At 44.3% G+C, this 19,542-nt stretch overlaps 1 protein-coding gene across 1 annotated transcript; it reads right to left on the minus strand.

Annotated features, from left to right (window-relative positions):
* Positions 1-750: 750 nt before the first annotated feature.
* On the minus strand, positions 751-16,948 carry LOC134565029 (fibrinogen alpha chain-like). Its single transcript, XM_063424389.1, is given in 8 exon segments — positions 751-827; positions 2,165-2,279; positions 2,282-2,799; positions 3,148-4,219; positions 5,162-5,307; positions 5,594-5,777; positions 6,635-6,763; positions 16,665-16,948. Coding segments are annotated over 8 exon segments (2,292 nt in total). The 5' UTR covers positions 16,716-16,948.
* Between the last annotated feature and the right edge of the window lie 2,594 nt (positions 16,949-19,542).

Raw genomic sequence — 19,542 nt, forward strand, 5'->3', positions numbered from 1 at the left:
CTAGTCATGAGAATCAATGTCTAAGAAAAGTTTTTTTCTGCCACACAAGGGTTAAGAGCTTCTAGCTCTCGGCAGGGCTGCAGGATCAGGCACTCCCAAGCTCAGCAACTCCCACGTGGCTGGGCACCTTCTCCCGGAGTTTGGGGGGGGAAGGGGGGGGTGAGCACACACAGAAGGCACTTCCACAGTTTTCTACCCCTCCATCCTAGACGGGGCAGCTCAGTTCCAGTCTTGTCTACTCTCTTCTTTCCCCCCGGGGCTCTGGCTTACTTGAGCCTGACCACGTGTTTCCCCTCCCCCACCCAGCCTCGTGGCTGGGCGGGGGAAGGAGGCCTGAGACGTCTCTCTGCTTGAACTAGAATCTAAAAGAGGCCGAACCCCCCTGGAGTCCTGCTTTTAACTCTTTGTGTCCTCAGAGGCGTGTCTAAACCTCCGAGTGACCAATCCAGGTGCCAGCAGAAAAGCTGATCACTGATTGGCCTACTCACCTCCCCCTGGAAAAATTGACCTCCCCCCGCAACCACGACAGACAGACATAGACAAAGTTCATATCAAAAGGGTTTTTAAATCAATATTTCCTTGTCAGTTAAAAATAAGATCAAAAAAGTTTTGTTGATAATTAATCATTGTTTATTTTTTAATCTCCAAATGTGCTCAGGTGCTTTCAAATTCACAGGGTAAAGGTACATCATACATACATATATAAAAAATCTTTTCAACTTGTAGTCATAACACACATTAAAGGCCTTTCTACAGGGTTTCTATGGGTCTGATTTTTATTCTAACAATTTTTAGGGAATAGTCAGAGGCTTTAAATGGCAGCCAGATGTTGGAGTCCACTTTTCCATGGATCCTCCGCAGAGAGTGAGAAGTGCAGGGATTGAATTAAAACCTTTAGAAAAATTAAAATATATAAAGCCACACACACATGAAGTAGAAATCTAAGCCTCAGTTTTAAGCTTCACATACCATAAGTGCCTAATTGTTAGTGTAGAAGTACAGAGCTTCAGGCCTAGTGATAGAGTTTAGACACAACAAAAATGTAGTAGAGTACTGCTTATAATTTTTGGTACGAATTTTGCGCAAATAAGATAAAGTTTTTTATGTATGTTAAGACAGAGTTTTTCAAATAACAAGACAGAATTTTTACGCACAATAAGAAAGAACTTTTATGCTAGTAAGATAGAGCTTTTGCACTGATAGATATGCTATATGCGTAGGTTTTTGATGCTGCTTTTCGTAGTTTTTCGTAGTTTTATGAACTTAGAAAATTGCACCTAGATTGGGTAGTGTGTAGATAAAGATATGAATATGCATTTGTAACTTATGGATAAAAAGCCTCTGGGTTGGAAGTGAAGGTATCGATTGATCAATCTGATCTATCGATCCAACCTCCACCTTCTGCAGCCTGAGGAAGGAGCCCTGCCAGGGAGCCGAATGGGATTCTAAAGGTACCATCTATTGTAGTCTTTGTTGCTCGGATCAGGGCCTTGGGGTCCCGTCCCTTCCCTTTCCCCCTTGCGGCGTTTGCCCCGGAACTCTGTTCAGGACTGCCGGGGACTCTGCAAGGGTTCGGGACCCCAGGACCCCTTCTTGCCATTGCAACCCCGGGACCCCTTTCCTGTCCCTGCGATCCCTGCGGCCGGGAACTCTGCGTGGGATTCGGGACCTTGGGACCCCCTTCCTGTCACTACGATCCCGCGGCCGGGAACTCTGCCAGGTTTGGGATCCCTCACTGCCATTGCGACCCTGCGGCTGGGGACTCTGTGCGGGTTCTGAATCTCGGGACCTTTTCTGTCACTGTGATCCCCGCGGCCGGGACCCCTGTCTGGGATTTGTGATTTTGTGATCCCTTTCTGTTGTTGTGACCCCACGGCCAGAAACCCTGTTTGGGGTCAGGAGTTGAAGGTTGTTTTATCCTAAGGCTGGAATGTTATGTTTAATTCCATGTTAAGACTACTGTTTATTCTGGAATTTTATTTCTAAGACTTTATACTCATATATTTTATACTCATAACCGATTGTAACATTGTAAGACCGCTCATTTAAGACTCTCGCACCTTCAGATACATGCTTTCATATAATAAACAATTCTGTTTATGACCTTAAAATGTTCTTAGACCTTTAAGACCCATAACCTGTAGAAACGGCCTGAGCAGCCAGACTATGCCATTTTCAGTCTCGTAGGGGACATTTTACCTAGGGTTGTAGTGGCCCCCCAGGTAGTAAATGCCATTGAGGTTGGCAGCCTGGCAGCTGTTGTACCACCAGCCCCCCCCCCATACATCTCGGCACAGTTCTCCTCCCAATGGTCCTGGTCCCGGTCGAAGGTGTTGAACTTCATCTCAGCATGGGACGTGTACTTGGTGCCCTCTTCCAGCCAGCAGGCAATCAGGGTATCCCCGGCAGTGCCCTCATAGGATGACACGGCAAAGGTGTACCCTTCAGCTTCGGACCCTACCTGTATGAGATACTCTGCAAACACAGCATTTCCATCCCAGTCCTCTAACTCTACCCAAAGGAGAGTATCATTCTGAGTCAGCAAGTGCAGGTTTTCATTGCCCAGCCAAAACTCTCCTGGCCCCCTGCCATCCACACTGCAGGAACCTTTCTTGTAGTCTTGCCAGGTCCGGTTAAAGTTCACTGATCCATCCATTCTCTGTTGGATCAACAGCCATCCTCCAAAAGTGGTCTCTTCATCGCAATAAACTGACAAAACCTTATAGGATTCCGCTGGCTTGATTTTGAAAATGCCACTTTTGGTACCAGAAGTGTGTTTCTGGCGGATATCATCACAGTCTAAAAAAAAAAGTTGATCTGGTTTGACAGAAGTTATCAGCAAAATTTAATAAAAGGTTCAGAGGAATCCAAATACCAATAGCTCAGAGGAAAATTGTTAGTCATGTCTTGGACTATGCTAGATATAGTGACAGGCAACATTAAAAAGAATTCAGGAAAGAAAAATTTACATATTTCTTAAATCATGAATTGTCTTATAATACCCGAGAATTCATGACATATTTTCCCTTTTGTTTCTGAGGTGGTAACTAACAGACACAGTGCTTGCATTTAATCACCACACTGTTGTACTACAGTATCTAAAACCAATGTGTCAGGTTGGTCATGGATGGAGTTCAGCTCCATTACCTCAATAACTATTTTTCCCAGTGCTGGGTGTCCTTCTCTTCCCTCCTGACGGTCTGAAGCTGCGTGCCTGAAAGTCTGGGGTATCCTCTGCACTCTGATCATCTTCCAACCCACCTAACCGCTCATTTATTTCACGGAGCTTTACTGATTTGGTTTCAAAAGTAGAGCCTCCCTTGTTCTTGAAACTAGAAGAGCTGGTCACTACAGTCTTGGAGTGACTTGCACTGCCAGATGGGGATCCAGATGGCTGAAGTCTTCCAAAATCATCTTCCTCCTCCTCTCCTAAGTCTCCAATTTTGTCTTTTCCCCCATAAGTCCCTGAATGACTAGATACTCCTGTACCTATGCCTGTGCCAGTTGTGTGTCTGCTGGTTGTGAAGCTTCTAGATCCACTAATGTGCTTAGTAGCAGTGGATGGAGAGTCAGGGGTAAAAAATGACTCTAGCTCAGGGAATACAGTCTCTAGCTTGTGCAAGCCATCTGCACCACTAAAATGGTAGGTGCTCCCTTCCCCTCCAACATTTCCAGATAAATAGGAGCAGTCTGAGCCATCAGAAGAAACTGTTTTCTCAACTACTTCTTCTCTAGGGCCATCAGGCCCAGAGACAATTTTTTTGGTGGTAGTTTTGGTGCATCTATGAACTGTGGAGGAGATTTTGTCTCCCAGACTAAGGGTTTCTCTCCCATGAGTAGGAAGAACTAATTTGCTGGTGTGTGAAGGGTCATCCCCCCTTGATTCTGCTGTGTGATACGAGCTGTGGCCTCGGGAGGGTTTCGAGTCTGTTTCTGGTCTTTCTAACACCACTTCCATCTGCTTGATGTCATTAATTATGTTCAGAGCTTGCATTTCTGGCAGAGGCTTATGCTTAAAATGATCAGGAACATCAGAGTCCTTAAGTGGCCTCATTTTCAGTGTGCTCAAGGTGGTTGCTTGAAGCTCTGGGTGCAAGTTGATGGAGTTGGCTTGGGCAAGCTGCTTCTGGATGTTGTCATAGCTTTCTTTTTCCACCTTGTAATCAAAACTTCTAGCACATGTTCCTTTGCAAGCTCGTATCTTAATATCAATGTCCACCTACATAACCAGAGAGAAGTAATTTGGTTAGGGAGTTTTCCCGACTTTCTCAAGCAAGGATATAGTCTACTGAACAGGGGAAAGATGAGAGGAGGAACTACTGCCTTAGTACCTCCTACCTACAGCTGAGCTTTTCCAAAGTTTGGTTTTGATGTCATTGTAGGTTTATTTCCATTGTAAATACAACATGTGCAATAGCACCATGCACATGAGTTCCATGGAAAAGAACACTGTAGAAGGTTCCCAATCTCTGCCACCTTTACTTTTTGGGTTTAGAGGTGTCTTCCTGGTTTTGGAAGGAGTGCTGCAGTTGGACATGGTCCATGGAGACTGGGGTAGAAATGGGCCCTCCAAAGAGAGGGGAAGACTCTGTCATGGCCCCGCTGGGAGGTCTGAAATCTTGGGGTTACCACTGCTTTCTCAAATGATCCGAATGATGGATTTCTGTTCTAGGAATCAAAATGAGCCTTTGAGCAAAACCACTGTTTGCGCCAGGACTTTTTCTTGCATTACCATCAGAAGAACTGCAACCTGGCTGCAACCTGGGAACACAGGCTCTAATGCCAACCCTAGCTATGGGCAGCAGTGGAAGCACTGGGGATGGACAGAACATGTCCCCTTTCTAACTACTCAGCAACTCCCTTACAGGAGGAGAAATGCCTCATACAGAAGCAGTTATCAGTAGATCGAGCATCCTGTGGCCTGAGAGAAGCAGCAGACAGAACTAGGAACTCACGGAACTCATGCTGGTTCCTGGAGAGCAGAAGTAGAAAACCAGGATGGATAGAAAGCAACTCATTTGGGGATTTGTCTCAGCAAGTCAGATCCTGTGGGAGTTGTACCATGTTTTCTCCCAGTTGGAGCACTGTTCACCATAATGGACAGATCCCCTTTCTGTAGCTAAGCCCTGGAAAGAATGGGAAGTGCATAGCAGACACCTACCTCCAAGCGCTTCATCTCCACCACTTGTTCCTGGATGCTGCTCTGCAGAGCTTTAATTCTGTTCACTTGAGTGACAACTCTCTGCTTTAATGTCACAATTCTGCGTCTCAGTTCTCCTGACAGGCGACTGTAAGCCTCATCAAGCTCTGAAACAAAAACGCCTCACAGTCAGCTATGCCCATGTGCTTTTCTTTCCTAAATATGTATCGTATTTTAAAATATGTAATTAGACACATAATTGAGAACATATTTTTCATAGTACTGAGCAGATTAAAATGAAATTAATTTTTGCTAACTAAGAGTCTATTATTATGATTTTTCTGTTTCTTGATAATAATATCCAGTGCAGCCTGTACTTTCACTACATATAGCTTATTCACAAAAGAGTAGTAATTCAGTAATGGATAATAAAACTGGGTGCAAGATACTCACGCTGAGCATTGTCCAGGTTTGGTTTTAGTGCATTTACAGTTTCCACAATTATCTGATTGGACTTCTTATAGTTGTTTTGATTATCTGAGAGCAGCTTCTTGATTTTGTCGATTCTTTGACTATACTCCTGGTCCTTTTCATCAATGAATCCTTGCATTCTGCATCCTGATGGACATTTGGTACCCTAGAATTGAAAGAGGGAAATAATTGTGCTAAAATCCTCAAGAGTAAACATCTTGTATAATGGAATCAATGAGCCACATCCTCAGAAACCTGCTGTTACTGTGAGGTGAGGAACAGGTAGACCTTTAGTTTCCCCTCTCCTCCATTCCTCATGGGTGAGATTTTTTTGTGTATATGTATTTCCTAAAGGTCTGCTGTAAGAGGTTTGTCATCCAGTTTGAGGGAGGATGTCAGAGGCCAGCATTTTTAAGCAGTTTTCCTCAGAAAAGCCTAATATTCTGACAGACTTAAGCTCTTTGCCAAGAAGCCATCAAATAAATGTAGCATAGGAAGGGACTGAGATGCAAGAGGTAAGAAAGAGAAATTAATAGTTTATATACAAAGACATCTAGTCAATTATTACTAAACTTCTACTGAGCATCTTGTAATCTGACTTCCTAAAAATTAGTGAGTGTATGGGATTTCTAGCCACTTCTTTTCCTCCCAACTCTCTTTCTGGTGCCTTTCTTTTATGAACTCCAAAATTTGCAATACCAAAATTCTGAAAAAAATAGTTCTTATTTTTTTCTAGGGTTAGCCTTCGTTTATTTAATCCTTTATCAGACTTACTTTCTCCTCTCATTCTGCACCACTGCAAACGTCTCCCTGTTTCTTTTGTCTTCATTTTTTCCTTTCTTCCTTTGTTTCCCACAGGAGATCTGTCCAGGCTGCGCTGAGCTGAAGTGCTACTTCAGCCCTAACGCTGAACCCCATGCTGGCCTGTGGCTGATGTAGTGATCCAGCTGCTGATCCAGCTGAGGCCCACGGGTGCCCTAGGGAGCACTGAGTCCCACTTTCACCCCAGCGTTTCTTGCTCACCCAGTCGTCATCCACACAGATGGGCCAGCTCTTCTCAGACTGGCAGCTGGAGGGGGACTTGTGCTCCACAATCCTGGGACCACGCACTCCTGCACCCACCTGTTCAAAGGTACTCTCTCCATCTTGTGCCTGCCAGGAGGAAAAAGGGGAAAAGTAAAACCAAGGTTAAGTGAACAGCTGTCGAGGGAGCAGAAACACAATGCTGATGTCCTCAAACATTCAGCTGGTGGGTGGCAATCACAGCCATCTGCTAAGCATCACACCCAACGGTGCAAGGATTTTATTCCAAAATTTTTTGTAAGATATGGTTTTGTTTGTTTTGTCAGAATAAAGCTTCACATCTCTTAAAACTGATGCTTTTATGCAGAGACCTAGTGATGCTCAGGATATATTATGATAATATCATTCCACAGAAATATTTTGTCCTGTGTGTAAATATAAAATTAAGTTGAAATTAGACTGAAACTGGAAAAGTAAAAGTAAATACTTTAAAAATACTATTCCCATTAGCTGCAATACTCTAAAATTCTTATTGTTACTTCACCACCTTCAGTCTACACAAAAGTAGCTTACATATATATGAGTTTTTCCATTAATGTTTGTGATTTTAATCACAGTTGCTAACTGGAAGCTTGTAGCATGGTTTTGCCTGACAAAAAGAGCAAGAAAGTGTTACATTCCCCTGTGGGAATGGTTTCTCCCCCCTCAGGGACCCCTAGAGCTTGTACCATGTAGTTTGACCCTTCCCTCCCTTTCTGACCCCATTGGCTGTGTCCCAATTTGCCCCTCCCTGACAAGAGCTGAGAAAAGACCCTGTTCCTCTGTGCATGCCCTCTTTCCCTCTGGAGACCACCTGGAATAAACATCTTACTGCAGCTAAGGGTTAGAGCCTCTTTTGAGTCCTTTTTCCTGTCTATGATATATTCCTCCAGAGCCTGACAAGGCCTGAGCTAGCTTAGACCCTCGGAGGGGTTAAAAAGGAGGATTTATTATCAATTGGCACCCAATTGGGTTTTTATGAATTTCTAGAAGCCCACGCAAAGCTGGAGATCCCCAAACAGGGTCTCAGAAGCTTTTTGGGACGATCAATTACCCTAGGCACTTTTGGCCGCATTTTTTAGCTATAAGTGTGTAGGGATAGAGCTCCTAGCTCGTGTTTTTCGCCCAATCACGAGTGAGCTTAAGGCAGGAACTTCAGTTGCACCTGGCTCAGCACCACACTCCCACAGATCAGGTAAGTACCTCCATTTGGCTGTTACTCCGGGAATAACCTTCAAACTGGGAGGGAGTAATTTCTTACCATTGGGACTGTGGTAGGCGGGCAGGCACTAGGACCCAGCGGCAAGAATCGCGGTTGGTTATTTTTTCTTTTTTTTTTCTGCTGGTGGCTGCCTGCTGGCCCCTGGAGCCGCTTTGCCCCAGGGAGCCGGGTTTTTTGGGGAAACCCTGGCCCGGACACGTCCACAGGTCCCCCACAAGCCAGGCAAGGCTGCGAGACCCCCCCGGTGCCACCAGAGCTGGAAAAATGGCGCGAAAAAGCGATCTCAGCCCTGGAGTTTCCCATCCTGTATTCTCTGTATCTAGGAGCCAGTTTGTCGCATCCGGAGGGTGGATTTTGAACAAATAGCTTTCAAAAATATCAAATTATGGGCGTTCAGCTATCTGTTCACCAAAAGAGTGTATTAAAACAGCTTCAAGATCTTTTAACTAATGTTAGAATTTCCAAAAGGCTGCAGAAAAAATTCATTTGCTGACTGGAAAATGAGTTCACAGAAGCTGACCTGATACAAATAGATACTGTGTCTTTCTGGGACCGTGTGGGTAGTGTTATTACAGAAAGAGTACAGGGTAATGATCACAATGCTTCTTTATTTATTCCCATATTTTTGCAAGCTCGTAAACAGCTCCTGGAGTTACAAAAAACCAGCCAGCCGCAGAAACCTCCTCCATGTAACCCTCTCTCCTACCCTCCTTTATATCCTGGCTTACCATCCTCCCGGCAGCCCTTTAACACAGCAGGTTTTTCTCCAGCAGACTCCTTTAGGGGTGGAATGCCTCCCCAGGGCTCTGGCCATGCTGCAGATCCCCTGGATGCCACACTCCACGTGGCGGACAATAATGGAGGCTGCCATGTGCCCTGACCTTCTTCCCATAATCCCTTTTTCCCCCCGATCTCCGCTCCTACTCCTTACCCTTTCCCCAATCCCTTTGTCCCTTCGGCAGCCCCGCCCCACCGCCCCTCTCCCTGCCTCCCTCCTGGCTGCTGCGGCAGCAGTGAAGGGGGCGGGGCAGTCTCACCTTACAGCCACAGCGGGGGGGTGTGAGTGCACAGCGGGGGGAGGGGAACAGCCTCGGCTGCTGAGCCAGGACAAAGACAGAATGCCTCCTCTTCCCAACCCCCAAGGGATTGCAAACGCTGTACCTCCCATAACCTCAGACACTGGGAGACCAGCAGAAATTTTAAGACCTGTGGCAAATGCAGATGAAAACATTTTCTCTGTTGCTCCTGTCACATATGTTGGTAGAAAGCGGGGAGTCAGTCAATACCAGCCACTTTCCTACCAGGATAAGAAAGAACTTTGCAAAGTCCAACGTGAATTTGGCAGATCTAGTGCAAAATTTAAGGGCATGTTTCGAGCCACATTTAATTCTAATGAAATGGTTCCCAGAGACATCAAAGACTTGTTTAGATGTCTGTTATCTGTGGGATAATATGTGGAAAAGAGCTTTGAGAACATTATTACAGGAGATTCAGCAAACCCCTAATGCAGCTAAAGACACTGAGGGAGATGATATTACAATTGAACATCTGTGTGGTGAAGGTGCCTGGCATTGCCCAGAAAAACAAACTCGAGTGTTATCCAAGCCAATTTTACTTAGGATTAGTACTGTTGCAGAGAAAATGTTTTATCAGCTCCCAACAATGGAAGAGAAGGGCAGCTATGTCAATATTAAACAATTTGCTACAGAGAATTTCTTGCAGTGTGTTGATCGTCTGAGGACACAGGTGGAAACAAGTACAAGACCCCGTGGGGCAGGCAGAACTGATTAAGGAGATGGCTCAAAGGAATGCTAACGAGACCTGTCGTAGAATTATTCTTAGCCATCCCCTAGAACCTCCGCCTACTCTGTCCCAGATGATAGAAGCTTGTTCAAGGAGGGCAGAAATGTTCTGCACATCTGAAAGAAATCCAGGACCTGCACACCCACAGCCTACAGACCCTGCGGTACCAAACCCAAGCAGGCAACCAATGCCACCAGACCAACTGCAGCGCATCATCTGCCTCTGCTGCAAGAAACCAGGACACTTTGCCAGAACCTGCCCTCAGACCCAGAAGCAGAAGAAATCCAACAAACAAAAAAACTGAATTTAGAGCGTGTGCCCACTGTTGATACTACAACACACAAAGATATAAATATAGCTGGACTCACATTGGCAAAAGTCTCCCTCTTAAAGAAAAAGGGGGAGGGCGGGTCACAGGGTGTGGGGGTGCAGAAAAATGTAAATGTTACATGTTCAACTAACAAGGTTTGGCAGCCACTAGGCCGTTTCAGGCTTGTGACTTCCAAAGGTTTTCATTTCAGATCTACTGAGTGGATGGTCATAACAGTGGACCTGTCAAACATCTCACAGGACCTGACGGTTTACCATATGGGATTGGACAGTGAGTTTTTTGATTATTGGGGACACAGCACACACACCCTTGGAAATTGAGATAGCTCCCATGACCATTAAGGGAAAAATAATAGGCCTCATGTTGTTGGCACGCTGCATGCACCCACCCTTTTATCTCGCAGAGGGGCAAATTCTTGCCCAAGCCATTCTGGTTCCAGCAGAGATCACAGCAGATGGAAAATCACCAGAGGTCTACTGGACAGAAGTGGTGGGAGAACCTAAACCCTCTATGGCATGCAACATTGCTTGTGGGTCAGAGCGCCTCCTAGTGGCTGGAATTTTGGACACAGGCGTGGACATCACGATCGTTCCACAAAGCATGTGGCCATCAAACTGGGAATTACAACCTGTGGCTGGCAAACTTCAGGGCATATGAGGAATCACATTGGCAAGGATTTCAAAAAACATTGTGCAAATTGAGGGACCTGACAGACAAGTAGCAAACGTCCATCCATTCATAGCAGATTATAAGGCCCCACTGTGGGGGAGGGACACCATGTCCCAGTGGGGAGTCCAACTGGTCATTCCTAAAACACCCCAGGATTTTTGCAAATAGCCACTGTGGAGCGCCCTACCCAAAAGTTAAAGTGGTTGGAAAACACCCCGAGATGGGTAGCACAGTGGCCTTTGAGTAAAGAAAAACTCAAGGCGCTGGAAAAGCTCATGGAAGAGCAATTGGCTCAGGGACACATTGTGGTAAAAACAAGCCCCTGGAATTTCCCAATCTTTGTAATAAAGAAACTGGGGAAGGACAAGTGGAGGTTGCTCCATGATCTCTGAGAAATTAATAAAATAGTAGAAGACATGGGACCACTCCAACCAGGGATGCCCACTCAAACAATGCTCCTTTGAGACTGGCAGTTGGCTGTCCTAGACATCAAGGACTGTTTCTTCCAAATTCTATTGCACCCCGAAGATGCCCCACGGTTTGCATTCTTAGTTCCCACTGTTAATAGAGAAGCCCCAATGAAGTTTTATCACTGGAGGGTTCTTCCCCAGGGTCTCAAATCGTCTCCTTTCACATGCCAACAATATGTAGCCTCATTACTGTCTCTGATATGCTCCAAGAGAAAAGAAGCCATCATCCTTCACTACATGGATGATGTGCTAGTGTGTGGCCCCAATGACTCTATACTCCAACACACGCTTGACCTAGTGGTTAAAGTTTTAACCTCTGCTGGATTTCAATTACAGGAGGACAAGGTTCAAAGGATGCCACCTTGGAAGTACCTGAGTTTGCAAATCAGTGCAACGACTGTTGTTCCGCAGAGCCTAGAAATTACTTGTAATCCAAAAACTCTAGCAGATCTCCACTCCCTGTGTGGGTCTTTGAATTGGGTAAGACCCTGGCTAGGCCTCACAAATCAAGATCTAGAACCCCTCTTCAATTTATTGAAGGGGGAGAAGGAGCTGATGTCTCCCAGGGAGCTGACCCCAGAGGCAAAGACAGCAATCAAAAAGGTGCAAAAAGCCTTGTGAGAGAGACAGGCTCATCGATGTGAGCCAAAGGTGCCTTTCCATTTCATTGTTCTAGGAAAGCTGCCATATCTGCATGGTTTGATTTTTCAATGGATCAAGGAAGAGAGAGATTCACTCTTGATCATAGAGTGGGTCTTCCTCTCCCACCAAAGATCCAAGACCATCACAGAGCCACAGGAGCTGATAGCTCAGCTGATTCGGAAGGCCAGGGTAAGATTGTGTGAATTGGCGGGTTGTGACTTTGCATGTATTCACCTCCCGGTCAGACTTTCTGAGGAGGGAAAGAACTCTCCTGAGAGATTGACCAAAGAGATGTTTGAGCATTTGCTGCAGAGTAATGCCAATCTCCAATTATCTCTGGACAGCTACAGGGGACAGATATCAGTCCATGCCCCATCCCACAAGTTGTTCAATGAGGAATTCCACCTCATTCCTCTTGAGAAGAGGAGTCGGAGACCACTCAAAGCTCTCACAGTCTTCACAGACACATCGGGGGCTTCCAACAAGTCGGTGATGACTTGGAGGAACCCACGGACTCAGCATTGGGAAGCTGATGTTGAGTTTGTGGAGGGATCCCCCAAGTGGCTGAACTGGCCGCAGTGCTAAGAGCTTTTGAGAAGTTCTCAGAACCAATTAATTTGGTAACCGACTCTGCCTATTATCCAGAGCGGAGCAGGCTGTGCTCAAAGATATAGAGAATTAACATCTCTTCAGGTTACTTTCAAAGCTAATTCATTTGGTTTCTCATCAAGAGCATCTGTTTTACTTGATGCATGTGAGGTCACACACTGATTTGCCAGGTGAGATCGCAGAGGGGAATCGTCAGGCAGACGCCCTTGCTGCACCAGTTGAAAAGGCACATCTCCCTGATGTCTTCCAACAGGCAAAACTGAGTCACCAACATTACCATCAAAATGTGCCAGCTCTGATCCGACAATTCCAGCTAACACGGAGCCAGGCTCGAGCCGTCGTGGGTACCTGTTCCAACTTGCAGCTCCAGGCCATGCCATCGATGCGCATGGGGGTTAACCCCAGGGGCCTGGGCACCTGTGAAGTGTGGCAGACAGACATCACACACATTCCTAGTTTTGGTCACCTCAAATATGTTCATGTGAGCATTGACACATATTTGGGTGCAGTGTATGCCTCTACCCAAGCAGGAGAAAAGTCTGTACATGCCAAGCAGAACCTAGTGCAAGCTTTTGCAGTGTTGGGTATTCCAAAAACAATCAAAACTGATAACGGCCCAGTGTATGTGTCCAAGGAGTTCCTAGAATTTGTCCAGCAGTGGGGAGTGGAACATAAAACTTGCATCCCCCACTCCCCCACAGGTCAAGCTGTGATTGAGCGTGCACACCAGATGCTCAAGCAGGTTTTGGCTAGACAGGGCACCTCTGCTGCCTGGATGTCTCCACAGCAGAAGCTCTGCAAAGACATGTTTTCCATCAATTTTCTGAATTGTTCATTTGAAAACATGAGTCCACCAGTGGTACGTCATTTTAACAGTGGTAATCAGGTTAAATTGTCTCAGCGTCCACCGGTTGTGACTAGGGAACCTGAAACTTGGGAAACCAGAGGTCCCCATGAGCTGGTGACCTGGGGTCGTGGCTATGCATGTGTGGCTACTCCCTCAGGCCCTCGGTGGATTCCCCAGAAATGGGTGAAACCTTTTGTCCCCAAAAATCCAGCTCCAGCAGAAGGGGATAAGAAGCAAGTAACCAATGCTTCGAAAAGAAGACGCCACCGGATGGAGGAAAAAGAATCTTCCTAGGTGTGGATTCCTTCTGGCAGAAACAGGAACCTTTTAACATGTTTTAAAAATGTTTATTTTTCCCTTCTAGAGAAAACCTACCTCCCACTCAACCCTATGATGAACCCCATCCAAGTTGTCATCCTGCTAATGCTGAACAGTCTGGAAGCTGCATGGATCATCCCTCAGCCACGTCAGAACGTCTGGGTGACCCTGGCACAGACACTTCAGCAGGAAAACATATGTTTGTCCACTGCAGCAGCTAAGAACCCTATGTCCACCTGTCTGGTAGGAATTCCTTTGCAGGCTGGAGAATTTCCAGCAGGTTTGGACAAATATAGGTCCAACGAAATTCCAGAGTCACACACCCCACAACCACAGAAGGATCATCAAATGCAAGCTGTGTTTGCCATGAACCCCTTAGGGGAATGGGTGCGGAGTTTGGCCAAGGTAGCTCAGGAACCCCAGGAGTTAGAACTATTGGGTTCCTCCCCTGCAACATACTGCATCCATTTTTCTGTCATCCCAAAACCTTCTAGCACTGACTAGTACCACCTTATAAGACAGTTCTGGGGAAAGTTTACTGCAAAAAGGTGGTGTCATAATATAAGCCACATTGCAGCAGACAACCCATCTCACTCTAGCCCCAGAAGCCTCCCTAGGGGATTGTTCTTGGTTTGTGGGGATCGGGCATGGGCAGGAATTCCATCCCGGCTTTTAGGAGGGCCATGTACCATAGGGCGATTGTCCGTATTGACACCCAAACAAACTTTAATTGGTGAATGGACTCACAAAAACAAATCAGCAAACAAAATTCAAAAGAGGAGTGCTGATAATCTGGACCCGAATTGTAATTCATAAATTTTTCACTGGGCAAAGTCAAAAAGGGTTGCTGTATTCCTGTTCCTTCCGTGGGTGGCAGCAGCCAAAGCTCTAGGTGAATTGGGCCATCTAGAGTGCTGGGTGGTCAAACAGGCAAACTTAACATCCATTGCCATCAGCTCTCTCCTAGAAGACGAGGAAATTACCAGACAGGCCACCATCCAGAACCGCGCCGTGATAGATTATCTTTTATTATTGCATGGACATGAATGCCAGGAATTTGAAGGACTCTGTTGCATGAATCTGTCCTCAAAAGCTCCAAACATCCATGCTGCCCTCCAAAGCATAAACAGCATGATTGGACAAGTGAAGCAAGAATCTGAAGATTGGATCAAGGAACTGTTCAAGGGCTGGGGATTCACAGGGTGGTGGACTTCTATAGTTAAAACAATTTTGTTACTTTTGGTTATTCTTTTCCTCGTAACCATAGCATTCAGGATCCTATGCTGTTTGATTTTCAAGGCTATTAACAGCCTCATACCTTCTACCTCAGAAGTCAACCACATAGAGTTGGCAAACCTAAAGTGGTCTGATTTCCCTACCAACCATAAGTGGTGGGAAAACCCACACTCCGTGTCAAAATGAGCTTGATGGTTTTTTCTTGGTATCTTTTTAAACAAAAAAAGGAGGAGATGTTACATTCCCCTGTGGGAATGGTTTCTCCCCCCTCAGGGCCCCCTAGCGCTTGTACCATGTAGTTTGACCCTTCCCTCCCTTTCTGACCCCATTGGCTGTGTCCCAGTTTGCCCCTCCCTGACAAGAGCTGAGAAAAGACCCTGTTCCTCTGTGCACACCCTCTTTCCCTCTGGAGACCACCTGGAATAAACATCTTACTGCAGCTAAGGGTGAGAGCCTCTTTTGAATCCTTTTTCCTGTCTATGATATATTCCTCCAGAGCCTGACAAGGCCTGAGCTAGCTTAGACCCTCGGAGGGGTTAACAAGGAGGATTTATTATCAAGAAAGCTACTAACATAATTTAAAAAACTATTTTAATGATGGATGGATTTCACAGTGCTAATGGAAAGTAGAGAATTAAATACACTGAGGTTTTCATCAAACCTGAGAAGAAAAAGTGATATATACAAGCCAATTCTAGGCCAAAAAACAATAAAGATTCCTACACTGTTATCACTTAGTATTTCTTTTTTGTTCATTAAAGAAAGCCATGTTTGAGAGCTTAAGATGTAATTAGGTCTGACTGGAATCCTCAGTGCACCTTTTGTGCTTTTCAAACATTATAATTAATGCTTGAAAATATTTATGACTTCTTTTTATCATGATTGATGATTAATTCTGAAGCTGAGAAAATGATCCTAATTCTAGCCTCCAGGGTCAGAACCACTCTGAGGAACTGGAATGTCTTTATTAAAATCAGTAGATTCAAATTCATTAGTTTGATTAATTCATGATTTGATCTGGCCCAAGTGCCTCCTAAAAGTAGCGTATATATCCAAAAATGCCCTTTAGGCATTGACAACTCAAACAGGACTGTTTCTGTTTTGTCCCAACTGCTTCCTATAATTTCTATCATTTGTTAAAACAGGCAATTTCTTTTTAAAAAAACCAAAAAAAAAAACCAAAAAAAAAAAAAAAACAAAACAAAAAACCCCCAACAAAGCAGTCACAAAGAAAAATGTAAAGAATATAGCATAAGATTATGGACTGAGCTCTCAATGGGAAAAAAAAAAGTTATATTAGCACAGTTGAAAATCAAGTTTATCTTCTTCCTTATGAAAAATTTCATTCTTACTTAGCTATGGTTTAAGTTGATGTTGCTGCTACAAGAATCCTTGTTTTTAAATGTCTTTCATAATAAAGGTATTGTGTGTCATTTGTAGGTAGAAAATCCTGCTGAAGTACTGTCCAAAGGAAAGCACAATTCATCCCAATAAACATGAAAATTCCTGAATGGCTGGAGCCACTAGCATCCAGTCATTTATGTTTAAGACTTAGACCATCACCTATGAATGTTTGAATTCATGTTAATGGATTTTCTTTGCTGCTCCTGAAGCCAGATAGATTCAGCAAAACTGAGTTACGCAAAACTATAAAGAACTGGATACTCCAAAAGTACTGATGAAACTTCATCATTGAAGTGGTTACACTAAGCTGCTGCATATGTGTGCATTGAATTTTACAAGCTAGGTGATAGACAAAATTTATCTGTCTCATGAATGAACATTAAATAAATGCTTACTATTCAAAAGAGAATACAAAAAGAACCAAGATAGCAAATTCATACCCAGGCTATGCTGAGGCACAGGAACACACAGAGGATCCTCACAGGTATCATCTTCAGGAGAAGAGCAAGAACTGATTGAAAGGATGCTCTTTGCCACTCTTTTGGTGCAATTTAAACCTGAATGTGAAGCTGAGATTAATCATTATGCTCCCTTTTGATTGCAGAAAAAACATGCCAAATGCCCTCCTCCCTCTTTGGTGATTACTTAAGGCCTCTTGCACAAGTTTCTGGTGTTATTTGCTCCAGTTAAGTTTGTTCAACTCCAACATGTGGGCAACACCAAGAATTCCAGGAAAAAAATTCTTTCTAAAACTGTTTCTTGTAACTGGGCAGTCAATGAATATTGGTGATTGACTGAGAGACGGGAAGACTGATTCGGTGAGCAGAATTTGATTTTACTCAGGTTTCCCAAAAGCTTATATACTATTTCAGACAGGTTAATAATTTCTACTACAATAATCAGGTTAAAAATCACACAGAAAACTCATGCATTTTACAACAATTCTTTGCTTGCAGAAGTTGATTGAATCTTCTCTCTTCCCATAAGCAGGTTTAATCTCATCTTCTGTAATTTTCACAGTTCTGTTTGTTCCTGCCATGGCATCTTGGTGATCAAACCAGCTATGCTAATCAAGTCTGTTTGACTCTCTGTCTTGTGTATTCCCACAAATGAAGATGTATGTCAGCACTAGTGGGATCCAGCAGTGCTTACCTGCTGGAAAACACACACTCAGTGTGATGGGCATTTTGCTGCATAAGCGAAGAGCTGATATTTGAAAAAGGAAGTCATTGCTTTGCCTGCATGTTGGTGTTGAACAAAATATACTGAGGTCCACAGAGAATCTCCCACTCAAATTTAAAAAAGCTCAATTTTTGACTCTATAATAGATATAAAAATCTAGTGAATAATCACAAGCTTGTGATCTTCATGCTCAGGAACATAAGAATTGCAGGTGCAACCTTTGTGGGTTCTCCTTGGACATACAGTCATGGACTGTGCTTTACCACAGGATCACATATGATATTTCTTTCACTGAACCCCTTCTGCCTCACACTGAGCATGGAGGTGGTGCTCCACAGGCAAGCATCTGCCCAGAGCTGTACATTCTTTGCACTGTAGGATGATGCTCTGCAGACTGCTTAATGCTTCAAGGATTTTCCTATGGTACATTACATTTATTCCCTAGCCATGACTTTCCCCTTTTCACAGTTGTAGAAATCAGGTGAGAAGGTTAAGTCAAAAAGTAGCTATTAATTTTTGGGATCCATTTTGATAGTCTGAAGTCTTCAGAGCACACCCTATGTGCAGATCCTATTGCTGGCAGCTGCGTCTCTGTCGATGCTTATTTTTGTGATCATCAATAATAACATTATATTTGTAATTTAATAGGCCTTAGAAATCAATAGTAGTAAGGGCACATAAAGCAGAAGAATTTCTGCCTTTTCAACCATGCTGACAGAGGATGTAACAATTTTCTAGATGGTGTTCCAGGCACTGGTCACCAGGGTAACAGGGGACATGGCAAGTAGCATGTTCCAGACCTCTTCTGACTCTGAGGGATGGCACAGCTTTCTGGTGACACTCAAACACAGTCAACTTAACTCTGGTCCAAGTAAAACTCGGCCACCAAGGCTAGAAGGACTGGAAAGAAGTTGATATCTGATCATAAACATTAGGTGAGCTAAGAGGGGTTTCCTGCTTGCTGGAAAGGGAACTGCTGGGGAAAGCTGGGGTGAAGGAGGAGCTTCTCAGGCTTTGCAGTTAGGGGCTGAATCTGTGCCTGATCTTCAGTCTGTACCTCTGCTTTCATGTTGCAATCATCCAGTCACTTCTGACAGTGTTTGTTTGAAAGGCTGGAGGCCAAAAGCTAGATAAACTTTGGATTTAACTTTAATTCAGGATCAAAGGACAGAAGTGCAGTTCACTACATCTGCCCTGCTCTTGGTTGAATGCCAGAGTAACAGTCTGGGATTTACATGTGGTTTGTGTGCCCTAGATGTGAGCTGCACCTTGTTTGCCCAGCAGTGTGTCTTCTGCCCTACCACCACTTTCCAAGTGGTGCCTTCTTCTCCTTACCTGCTAATTCATGATTCTTCTGTGGATGCTTTGTCCCAGACTCCATTCTCCTTTGGATTCAGCTCTCATCTTCACTTTCTCTTCATATGCTCCTCAAACTACCTAACCCTTTTAAAGTCATTACTAGTCAATCCCACCACTTTGTCCCACATTTTCCCCATGCAATATCCCAGAACTGAGGAACCCAGAAGTCCAGCAATCCATCCACTTTATTTGATTCTTTCTTCCTCTATCTCTTCCTCATTCACTTTTTTTTTTCCTTGCCTTTGGAGTGAGATTCCTCTGTTTTGTGCTACAGTGGTCTTTGGAAGAGTCACTACAAACTCAAAGTGTGAAAAAAAGGCCACTAAATACTTTAACAAACTTTTATAAAGTGAGAGGTACAGACTTTTCTAAATACAGGTAACTTTTACTATAGGCTACAGTCTGAGGGTCATGTCTGATAAAAAAGGATTTAGAAAAGAGGAATATACTCAGCTCTCAGTATACAAAATAGGAGCAGTAAGTTCAATTGCAATGTACTTGCTTGCAAAAAATAAAACTGAGAGTATTATTGTATTTTTAAGAGTTAGAAGAAACAGGAGGTCTTTTCCAGTCTCTTTCTGATAGATAGGGGATTGAATACCATAGGAAGGAGCTTCCAGAGGCATGAGCCTTGCCAGATTTCTTTCAGGGCCCAAAGAACACAATAGTGGACTGGGATCTTGAAGACTCACTGATTAACTCTAGCACAGGATTTCATTGAAAGATTAGGCTTCTTGGATTCACTGACTCTGACCCTTCTGACCAACGGGAGCAAGT

Source organism: Prinia subflava, assembly GCF_021018805.1.
Source record: "Prinia subflava isolate CZ2003 ecotype Zambia chromosome W unlocalized genomic scaffold, Cam_Psub_1.2 scaffold_31_NEW, whole genome shotgun sequence".
Lineage (NCBI taxonomy): Eukaryota > Metazoa > Chordata > Aves > Passeriformes > Cisticolidae > Prinia > Prinia subflava.